The sequence below is a fragment of the Gekko japonicus genome, unplaced genomic scaffold (assembly GCF_001447785.1).
Source record: "Gekko japonicus isolate JY-2015 unplaced genomic scaffold, Gekko_japonicus_V1.1 scaffold732, whole genome shotgun sequence".
Classification (NCBI taxonomy): Eukaryota; Metazoa; Chordata; class Lepidosauria; order Squamata; family Gekkonidae; genus Gekko; species Gekko japonicus.
Window position 1 is genome coordinate 570,956 of NW_015159732.1, and position 12,135 is coordinate 583,090.

Consider the following 12,135-nt stretch of genomic DNA (forward strand, 5'->3'; position numbering starts at 1 on the left):
GGTGTGGTGACCAGAACTGCACACAGTATTCCAAATGAGGTCGCACCATTGATTTATATAGGGGCATTATGATATCGGCTGATCTGTTTTCAATACCCTTCCTAATAATCCCCAGCATAGCATTGGCCTTCTTTATTGCAGTCACACACTGTCTCAACATTTTCAGTGAGTTATCTACTACAACTCCAAGATCTCTCTCTTGTTCAGTCTCTGCCAGTTCAGACCCCATCAATGTGTATTTATATTTAGGATTTTTGGCTCCAATGTGCATCACCTTGCACTTGGCCACATTGAACCCCATTTGCCATGGACGGCTTCAAAAGGGAGTTAGATAAGCATATGGAGCAGAGGTCCATCAGTGGCTATTAGCCACAAGGTATAGATAGGGACTCTGGGGCAAGTGATGCTCTGTCATCTTGGTGCTTGGGGGGTCAACAGTGGGAGGGCTTCTAATGTCCTGGCCCCACTGGTGGACCTCCTGATGGCACTGGTATTTCTGGCCACTGTGTGACACAGAGTGTTGGACTGGATGGGCCTTTGGCCTGATCCAACATTGGCATCTCTTATGTTCTTATGTTCTTTTCCTCCCTCCCTCTTTCCTTCCTTCCTTTCCATCTCTCCTTCCTTCCTTCCTCTCTCCCCATCTGCTTTCTTTCCACCTCTCCCCTCCCTCCCTCCCTCATTAAAGCAGCCCTTGTTAGGGTTGCCAGGCCCCCCCTGTTCACCTCTGGGGGATGGGGGAGGGGTGGCCTGATACACGTTGGGAAACTCCTGGAGATTTGGGGATGGATCCTGGGGAGGACTGGCACCTCAGTGGGGTACAATGCCATTGAGTCCACCAGAACATCCATTTTCTTTAGGGAAACTAATCTTTGTTGTCTGAAAATGAGCTGTAATTCCAGGGGATCCCCAGGTCCCACCTGGAGGCTGGCACCCCTAGCTCCAGTGCTGACACTGGAAGTTCTGGTTCTGCTGTGTGAGTGGGTGGATGCAGACCACTGGCACTGGCTTGCATCTGCTGAATCACCCTGCTTCATGCAGGATGCACAACAGCCAGGTGGAGGAGGGGAGGGGTGTCATTCTACCAAAAATGAGAGTGTTTGGGTTTGTCATTCCAGTCCCAGAACACCTCTGCTACTCCCAGGGGCCATCATTCCATTCTGCGGGCTGTCATTCCAGTCACTGGGTCCCAGTTCTTTTAATGCCTTTGGCCCAGCCCCAGCTCCAGCCCCCCCCCCAAGGTAAATGGAAAGTCTACCCCCATGTTGGGGCAGGGACACTGTGGAGAAGCCTGTTATGTGGAGTCCCCATTGCTTATGTGATTTATGTGCAGCCATACCAGCAATACGGAAACTAAAAAATCCCATCCCTGTGCACGATCAGATGCCGGGGGGGAGCCACGGAACAGAGACCGAAGCAGCCGGCTACGCATGTGCGCGCATGCACAATTTGGGCGGGAGCCTCAAACGCTGCAGGAGATGGGCGCACCGTTGATCCCATGGCCACTCTTGCTGCGGAATTTCAGGTAGGTAGTACTCTTTTCTAGGGGTTTTTTTTTTAATGCGCGGTTTTGCCCGGAAAAGACAGATTTGGGACGGGTGCGCTCTGCTTCCCAGATGTTGCGGTGTGATTGCGGCCGTTTGATGCGCCCCCGATCCGTCCCTCTTGCGGGGCAAAACCTCCCATGTGACCGGGGCCAAAAAGTACCTTCTACAACATTCTATTTATGGGAGGCCTCCATTAAAAGAGTTCTGGTGATATCTCAGGACTGTCTTTGATCTGTTGATGACAGTAACATGTTACTGGACCACTACATGACATTTCACTCCAACCACTTTGGACATTCAGCTGCCAATCAATGTGTACAGCAGTCAGTTACAGACAAATGAAGCAATCTATGTAAACCACGTGAAAACTGACCCTCTGAGTACAGTTTACCTTCTTCTGGATCACCAGACACCAGTACACTCTACATGAGACCAGGCTTATTTAGAGACTGAAGAGGAGACCAAATACAAACTGATTAGCCAGTGAGTGGGGGACAATGACTAGACAGGCAAACTCCCACAATCCCAGCACAAGACCTGAAGATTCAGAAATGGAGGGTAACAGCATTTCTGTTCTACTCAAGCATCTGCAGGTGTGCTTCTCACTGTGAAGGGCATCATACCTTGCAGGAAAGGGCAGTGGGCATAGCTGCCTCGCCACAGCCCACAACCACCATCAGCAGCTCTCAAAAGCTTGAAAGAGAAGGCAAATTTTTGAATAGAGCGTTCTACTGGTAGCTCATTTCTCTTGCCTTTCAAAAAATGTACAACAATGTAACAGTTTCTAAGACCCTCTCCTATATACAGCCATAAAGTTAAAGAACAACAGAAACAGCATAACTGCATTTGTAAAATGCTACTCAGGTACAGGAACTGAAGAAGTTCCTAAGTAGCACCACTCTCCGTAGCTCATCTCTACCTTAGGGATCACTTCATCTACTAAATTTCTGCCTGTCAGTTATTAAAAACACAGACCCTTGCCAGGAAAACCAATTGGTATTCCTACTGTCAACTAACAGTTTTTCCCCTCATTACTTTTCTTTCTGTAAGAGAGCTATTTCAGCCAGTACATGGCTGCATATATCTATTCCAACATTGGTATGAGAGGTTGTAGATCATTTTTTAGCCACAAGAGAGAACACACAGCATTCATTTTTATAATAGCACCGCAATTCTGTAGGTATTTCACCAAAAGCTTTATCTATAAGCTTACTATTTCATCCTATCTTTGTTCTAGTTAATTAAGAGGGAATCCCTTCATAGACATTTTTCTTTAAACTGATAATGAAAAAAGGAGAAAAACAAAAACCTTTTTGTAATGAATAGAAATTTTAAGTCCCATGTAACCCCTTTGGCTTGTGATGCTACAGAAAATGGATGACAGGGATTCTGAGGAGAGCACAGATTTTAGAAGACATAAGGGCAAAAGCCACTAATGAAGGCTTATGCAATTAGAACTGAAGGCCTGGTGGAATAAAAAAAGATTCTTATGATATCACTAGATATAAAATAGCTTGGGGTGACCCAAGATGTTAACTAAACATGCCCTCAACAATATAAACCAAGATTAAGACACACTCGCTTCAGCACTCAGGAACAAAAGGACTCTACAGAAATATATGGAAAGTACAAATTATACCTCAAGAACTTTGGAGAACAGTCTTGCTTAACAAAGGACTGTTTGTGTTCTGAGGACAAATACTCAAACTAATTCATCTACCACAATTAGTCAAATATTAAAATCCCAGTTCTCAATTTACCCAGACAAAATGTAACGTTATACTTTCTCATTCATTTATTTTTACTTAGACCATCTTTACTGGAAGAATTGTGTGAAACTTGAATCTCGTGAACAGCATTTTAAGCATGGCTGAATATTAGTGATGGCACTGCTTGCTCTGTATGTGTATTTCTTACACTGTTAACTCATTGCAAACCTGTTATGCAAACCAAGGGCTGCAGTCACACGGAACATTAGCCACGCTAGAGAGACGGAAGATAGGCAGATTTTCCAGGCGCGATCTCACCGCCACATCTGGGAAGCGTAGAGCTCCCGTGGCTCACCCGTGGCTTCCCGCCAAAGATGCGGGGTAAAAAACTAGTACCTCCAAGGTACTCGTTTCCGGTAACCGCGGGGCAAAGGCAGGCGTCTGATTGCATTTCCGGTTGCATCCGGCGCCCACCCATGTCCCCTTGCAAAAAGGTTTCTTTTTTTCCAAGTCTCCATGGATGCGCACAAGCACCTAACGGAGCATGCGCATACTTTAGTGTACAGAAAAAAACAAACCCGTTTGCCGCACCACGCCACTTCTTTGCCGCACCGCAGGATTGTCCTGTGATCGGCACCTCCCCCCTACCCACGGGACCTCCACGGGACGTCGGATCGCACAACCATGCGTTATTTTGCCCCAGGGCAAACAGCCACGCCTACCCCCCGTGATATCCGGCCCGTGTGACCGGGGCCAAGGTTAAGTATAAAGGCCCAAGGCTACTGCTTCCACAACTCAAGAAAACAGACTCCAAGGTGCCATTTTTCTCTTCTCTGCCTCTCCCAGATCTCCTTCCAGCTTCCCTGCAGCTAATGATGACTGTCATCAGTCGATCTGTGTGGGTTTCCAGCTAGCGCTTTGAGTAAGACTCGCTTTAAAATGCACACCAAGAATAGCATATGAGCCATCCATGAAGCAGATATAAACGGAATGCAATTGCCTGGTTTGGCTTAGATGATCGGAACTTCTTTAGAAACAGGCAAAGGTCTGCCATCTGCCTGGTAGCCTTGAGAGGGCAGGATCCAACACAGTATTTCTCTCACATGGATTTACACAAAAATGCGCCGCTTCCACCTCTACCCTGGTTAATTTTAGACTCATATAATCTTCTGGCATTATAGTAGACATGAACTTCAGGAGCAGGACACAAATGAGGCATCTAGTAAGGATGACACGAAGGCTTTACCATTCATGTATATCACAGTTAAGCAAGCAAATGAAAACCGAGGGGGGTTCCTACCAGAAGCCCACCTCTTATCTCCTAAATATACAGTCTTTGGGGGGAGGAACCCCTCCAAAGTGCACTGAGAGACCAGATCACACCCTTGTATGTGAAAAACGGAGCTACCACTGTTGGTTCCTTCCAAAAGGCACATGCAAAGCAGGCTCTTTTACTTTTTTAAAAATCCAACTAATCCTACCTAACTGGACCTGGGAAGAGGACCCCAAGAAATGTTAGCAGGCCAATGAATATAGGCAGCAACTGCCAGCAGCAGTTTCAGCATACTAATTTTTTCCCCAATAGACATGTGGGATCACAGAGAAAAAGCCAGCATGATGTACTGGTTAGCGTGTCAGACTAGGATCTGCAAGGCCCAGGTTCAAATCCCCACTCCACTGTGAATCTTGCTAGATGACCCTGGGCCAATCACTCACCCACAGCCTATACGACTTCACATTATTGTTGAGGATAAAATGGAAGAAGGGAGAGACCGTGCACGTTATCCTGAGGGCCTTGGAGGAAAGGTAAGATAAAAATATACTAAATACACATATACTTACCTTGCATGTGAGAAGGAACCTAAGACAGATGGCCCCCCACTCACTTCACACATACAGTTAAGGAAACGCCAGTGTTGTTAATAAGCTGTTCTGATGTAACTAATGCACACAAACTGATCTTCAGCATGACCCTAAATAAGTTCACGCAGAGATTTAATGCCTAATAAATTGCTTAGGACAACAATGCAACCCTTTTTTGTGTTATGTGTGTATTTATATATACACATAAGCCTGTTTTATTTGTTATCACGACTGATAAAAGAATAAAAGGATCAAACGTTGACCATTCTAAGTAATGCAAAATTGGTTCTCAGTAAATCAGTACATCAAAAGGGTGTGTGTCTTGGAATGACACGGCTTGAATCTGCAAAAAGTTTGTTAAATGTTTTCCCCTCAGTTCTACTAACCACTTCACCCAATGTTCAATAGACCAGGGGTCCCCAACCTTTTTCAGCCTAGAGACACCCCTGGAATTCTAACACAGGGTCGTGGGTGTGACCACAAAATGGCTTCCGCAGGAGACAGGGCCAACCACAAAAATTGTCAGGGAGTGGGATTACGCTTAACTCTAATTGTAACTCTTTAACATTTCAGACAGAAGCTATTTAACATGAAACCTTTCAAAATGAACATATGGTTTTTAAAATATTTTCTTGCACACACACAGGTTATCTTCAGGCATACAATGAAGATACTTGTGCTATGATCACAGCTGCTGCCAAAGCAACATTTCTAAAAATCCGCACACCCAATCAGACTTCCAGTGACCAATCAGAATCCCTGCTGGCAAAAATCCCCATTTGCCCCGCCCACTTTCTATAAATGCTCGGCGGGTGCCAGGAAAAGTGCTGACAGGCACCATAGTGGCAACCCTTACAACAGACCTTCAAGTACAGCTAAAGGGTTTGAGATTTTATTTCTTTATTTTCTCCCTAGCAGAAAATCTGACAAGTTAAAAGATTAAGCTAAGGGACACCAAGATGACTGTATGGGTATTACAGTCATGGAGGTTGTGGACAGTGGCTGCACCATCTTCCTTTTCATGTATCTCTACATACCTCTAGGCCCTGACCTGGACAGCCCAGGCTAGCCTGACCTCGGAAGCTAAGCAGGGTCAGCCCAGGCTAGTATCTTGATGGGAGATCACCAGGGAATACCTCGAGGGTCTTGACGCAGAGGTAATGTCTCTTGCCTTGAAAACCCTAGGGGATCACCGTAAATCAGCTGTGACTTGACAGTAACAGCAGCAGCAAACATACCTCTGGTCTCCTTCCTTCCCTGGCTGCAGAAATGAACACTGAGCAGAAATACACTGTGTAAAACCCTCTCATAAACAAGTATACAATGTCAGAATGCAAGCCAGCGGTGTCTGTGCCAAAGGGAGTCCAGGAACGGCATCCAAAACTGCACCAAATTTTCAATGGATGTACACAGATAGATGTATACAGACACGCACGCATACCTCATGCATACCCTAGACCAGTGGTGGCGAACCTATGGCACGCATGCCAGAGGCGGCACTCAGAGCCCTCTCAGTGGGCACGCGTGCCATCGCCTCAGCCAGGCCCAGACCGTCATTAAAGTGTGGAATTCTCTGCCAAATAATTTTAAGTAAATGAAAGCATTTGGGATTGCTTTCCTTACTTTGTTTGGATCATCTTATATTAATGTATGAGTTGTTTTTTCTAAACTAAAACCTCAGTATTCAGGTTAAATTGCCGTGTTGGCACTTTGCAATAAATAAGTGGGTTTTGGGTTGCAGTTTGGGCACTCAGTCCCTAAAAGGTCCACCATCACTACCCTAGACAGAGCCAGTGTGATGTATGTAGTGGTTAGAGTGTCAGACTAGGATTTGGAAGAACCGGGTTGAAATCCGCACTCTGCCAGGGAAGCTCGCTGGCTGACTTTGGTCCAGTCACACTGTCAGCCTAACTTACTTCACAGGGCTGTTGTGTGGATAAAATTGAGGAAAGAAAAATTATGTAAGCTGCTCTGGGTCCCCACTGGGGAAATAGGTAGGCTATATAAATGAAAATAAAGCTGCCAATCAAGTACTTCTATTTCCACCTCCCTCTATGTCTGTGGTTAACAATGAGCCATGGAGTGTGTGTTTCATGAGCACCCCTTTATTGGTTTAAATGCTTGATCACCATGCAAAATGTATAGTTAAACCAAAATTTAAAAAGATCACCAGAATCTTCATAATCATGAGAAACCATAATCACCCTTCTGTGATTAACTTCTTTAATTGGAGTTTTTTGTGTGGAGTATACTAATACTATAGGTATAAATATAGGCCCCGTTCACACGGAGCATTTGCCCTGCTAAAGGCAGAGGAGTCCCGCGGATTTTCCGGGCGCGATCACACCGCAACATCTGGGAAGTGCAGTGCTCCCGCAGCGAACCCGTGGCTTCCCGCTGAAGATGCGGCTTAAAAAACTAGTACTTACGAGGTACTAGTTTCCGGAAACCACGGGCCAAGGGCAGGCGTCTGATCGCGTTTCCGGTGGAATTACGTGGCATCCGGCGCCCGCCGGTGTTCGTCGCAAACAAGGGTTGTTGTTTTTTTCTCCCAAGTCTCCGCAGGATGCGCAAAAGCGCCCAACAGCGTATGCGCACAAAGAGCGATTGCTAGTGTGATCGCGCAGCGCGGCTTCTTTGCCGCCTGCAGGATACTCCTGTGAAGTGCAGGATACTCGTGTGATCGGCATCTCCCCCCTGACCACAGGACCTCCACAAACAGCCACGCTTCCCCCGCATTTTCTGCCCGTGTGACCGCCGCCATAAATGGACAAGAAGTCATCTAATCGAACTTCCTTCACTAATTTGGCTAGCACATCTCCACGCCGCCGTGCAAGGTACCTCTTCTGCCGCTTCGTTGATCCTCAGGCGGTGCTCACAGCGGATGTCCATTCTCCCCAGCCGATGCACACAAGAGCCCCCTCATTTCCCTCTCCTGCCTCGCCCAGCGAGCCTGCCTGTCGCGCTGCGGCCTCAACCCACCCTCGAAATCCCCAGTCCTCCGCGCTACTGCACACCGGGTCCTTGGCCTCTCAACGGCACCAAAGCTAGCGACCCAGAAGGCATGCCTCTCTCTCTCTCGCATGTGTGAGCAATGCGCATTGCATATGCCCCAGTCGCCACTGCTGAGGGAGAGATTACTACGGCGGCCTACCCGAGAGCAGCAAACGAGCCTCACCACCCCGCCCCATCCCCAGAGGATGCCGCCTGGAAGCAGACACAAAGAGGCTGCGGACAACGCCTTACCCTGCTGCTGCTGCTGCTGGGAAGATGAAGGGCTCTCCCTTGCACCGCCGCCGCCGCCTCCTCTCCCAAGCGGCCGCCTCCTGCGCTCTGCGTTTCCCACCGCCGCTTGCATGAACTGCCCGCCGCTCCTTAGACTCCCGTGCAGCCTTTCCAGGGTGTCGGCGCTTGGTGCATTGTGGTGCCTCTCCTCCACCACTGCCTGCCTGCCTGAGCACTTTCTCGCTGGCTTCCCTCCGCCTTGCCCAGCCCTCCCCGAAGGAAGGGAGGAGGGAATAGCTAATCTGAGCACAAGGACGCCATTAAACTTCAGCGGTTTTGCAGCCGAAGCGGCTTTGCTTTGAAGCGACCGCTAAATTCGGAGCACGGCGCACTCTCTCGGCGCCCCCTGTTGACCGCAGCGTCAATTACAACGAGCTGAGATTACCATCCAGGGGCTATTATTGCCCCCTTCTCTGGGCGGGCGCGCCTCTTGACAAGTTTTACCGTCAGGATGCAATTCGAAGCATTTTGATGGTCTTTTTCTTTGAACATAACGCTTGGCACGCAAAAGGTCCAGTCAATCACAGAGAGGGCATGACAGCCTCAAAGAGCACATCATGTAAAAATAGACAGGAATCTCGTGATACCTTACCGACGCTCTACATTTTCTTTCAGCATTAGCTTTCCTGAGTTAGCCTCACGTCATCAGTGTACACAGGGTCACATAGCTGGGTAAATAACAGCTCTTGGGGTGTTTCATGTTGGGCTTAACTCCCTTTCCCTCCATACCCAGTCCCTGTGCTACTGATCATCAAAGCTGAATAATGCTGGGCATTGTGAAAATGTACACATCTGGTTAGACCCATCAGGGCCCATTTTGGCACATGAGAGAATGAGATGGTAGTAAAATAGACAGATCCACTACAAGACTGCAGGTGATAGCTTCTGCCTTCGAACTCCTTGACATTAAAACAAAACAAAAACCCCTCCATGCATGAAAACTAGTACAGTAGGGGAACAGTATACCATGTTCGTTTTCTGTATGCCAAGGAGTTTTTAAACAAAGCATTCTAAACTGATCTTACGACTGTAGACTGATGTGGTACAGTCGGTTTCCTCCACGGTATTATCTTCCGTTCCACAGAACATTAGCCCTTAATCCTAAATTGTACCTCACAGTTCCATAGAATGTGATTTTTATAAATCAGTTATTTAGTTCATTTATACCCCACCTTTCTCCCCAGTGGGGACCCAAAATGGCGTGCATCATTCTCCTCCATTTTATCCATGCAGCAAACTAGGCTGAGGCTGAGAGTGTGTGACCCAGCAAGCTTCCATTGCACCAGTGGGGATTTGAACCTGGGTATACTAGTCTGACATTCTTATCCACTACACCACACTGACAAAACAGCATAAGGCATTGAGCTAGCTAAGTGGGGTCCAGGAGGTGCTGATCTGGGGGCATTTTCACACATGCCCAAAGCACATTTTAAATGATATTAATCTGGAATAGGAGTTTTGTGAGTGTGTAAAACTAAATGCATTTTCTAGTCAGTGTAAGATTAATATTCATATTACAAACACAGTAAAAGCAACAGATAATTTTGGTGTGGGACATTCTTGCAGCAGCAGAAGCCAGTATCTTTGGGGAACTAATGTGACTGAATTCTTTTAACAAAAAAATCTACCTGCTAGTGCTCCAAGTCAACTCTATGGGATGAACATATGCACAGGCCTGCCAGGGTTTGAGGGAGAAGAAGTGGTCTGAGGTCCAGTTTAAAATGGATCCATGGATGCAAATCAGAGCAGAATTTGCTGCCATCTTTATTCTGGACTCAGAGAGCCTGAAAAAGTCTATGAAGCAATTTATTTTTTTATTAAAAATTATTTAAACTGTTTAAGGGACTAAAGAAAAGGGGTGAGGGGAAAAGAATAAATGGTAACATTACCAAAACAAAACATAAAGGGCACCTTTTGCAAATATAAAGTACAATCCTTGATTCAAATACGTGAAGTTTTAGAGCCAGTTTGGTGTAGTGGTTAAGTGCGCAGACTCTAATCTGGGAGAACCGGGTTTGATTCCTCACTCCTCCACTTGCACCTGCTGATGTGACCTTGGGTCAGTTACAAGCTCTGGCACAGCTGTCCTTGAAAAAGAGCAATTTGTGTCCGAGTTCTCTCAGCCCCACCCACCTCCCAGGGTGTCTGTTGTGGGGAGGGGAAGGGAAAGAAGTTTGTAAGCCGCTCTGAGACTCCAAGTGAAGGGCGGGGTATAAATCCAATCTCTTCTTCTTCATGATAACCCAAGAAACCACTATAACATGTACTCAACTTATTCTACCATTTTATCATAATCTATTAACATTTTAATCCTATCTTATCAATCTTCTCAATTATATGATAAAACATAACCCCATAAAATTTATATATAATTTCAATATAACAGTTTGTTGTGATAAAAATCATATGGAAGATAACTTCCTTACTATTTCATACTGAAACTATCATATAGTTTAAACCATTCAATTGCATGACTACAAATCTCACCAGTTATTTTCAAATTCGTCTTTCGGTCTCTGATTAATGAAGTTTGTCAGTTTTGCCATAACACTGTATTCTTGCATTTTGTCTATCCAATTCTCAAGAGTTGGACGATCTTTGATTTTCTCCTTCGCTAAAATTACTACTCTTGCAGCAGTTAACATGTATCTAAGCAGTTCATGTATTGTTCTGTCTGCGTTCACTGGTAGAATTCCTAGTAACATTGTCTCTAACATAGCAAATTTTATCTTCTTTTTTTTTAATTTCAGTATGTATTCTTATCCAATATTTACTAGTTGTTTTTTTTTTACAGGACCACCACATATGGTAAAAGTTACCGTCTATCTCTTTAACACTTCCAACACAATCCTTTAGTTTTTGTCCATCTTCTTGATGTTTTGGGGGGTACCAGCGATAACACATTTTATACCAATCTTCTCTAAGTGTGACTCAAAATAAATTTTATGTCTTTCATCCATAGTTTCCCCCATTCCTGAAATGAAATTTCCTTCCCAAAATTTTGTGACCATTACACCATGCATGTCTTGACTTGTTCTGTTTCTGTGTCGTATTATAATAAAAGTTTATAAATGTGTCCTAGAAAATGTTCCTTTTTGTTCAATATTATCTTTTCAAATTCAGTCAGATTTCTTAGTCTATCTCCTTCTCGATGGAAATCTTCTTTAAACCTCAATGAAAGTGGCGATATGTTAACCACTTAATCTTTTTCCCTTTTTCGTTAATAACTTGCCAAGATTTAATTTCCCCATATCTGTTGATCATATCTTGATACATTGTAAAGTCATTATTTTTCCTCTCATGTTTGTCATGATAGGCATCTAGTGGTGACATTGTAGGTGATATTGAGGGACTTATTCTTGTCTTAAGTGACCACCTATTTTCAGTAAATTGTCTCTGAAACCATTACACCTCATAGGGCTTTTTTACATGTTTTCCCAGTTGTTTTAATCCAAAGATGTCTATGGCCCCGGTCACACGAGAGGTTTTGGGCCGGGAAAGGGACGGATTGGGGGCGCAGCAAACGGGCGCGATTCCACAGCAACATCTGGGAAGTGTGGCGCGCCCGTTCCTGATCCGGCCCTTCCACCCAAAACCCCGCATCAAAAATAAACCACCTACCTAGGTGGTTCTTCAGGAAAGGGCGCATCAAGGACAAAGCATTCTAAACTGATCTTACGACTGTAGACTGATGTGGTACAGTCGGTTTCCTCCACGGTATTATCTTCCAC

The 12,135-nt window shown here is 45.5% G+C and overlaps 1 protein-coding gene across 1 annotated transcript in view; it reads right to left on the reverse strand.

Moving 5' to 3' along the window:
- Positions 1-8,670, reverse strand: part of RNF144A (ring finger protein 144A) — a 93,981-nt gene extending 85,311 nt beyond the window's left edge. The window contains exon 1 of the mRNA XM_015429043.1: positions 8,366-8,670. Coding sequence (XP_015284529.1) covers positions 8,366-8,477 — 112 coding nt within the window. The 5' untranslated portion in view covers positions 8,478-8,670. The remainder of the gene's footprint in view (positions 1-8,365) is intronic.
- Between the last annotated feature and the right edge of the window lie 3,465 nt (positions 8,671-12,135).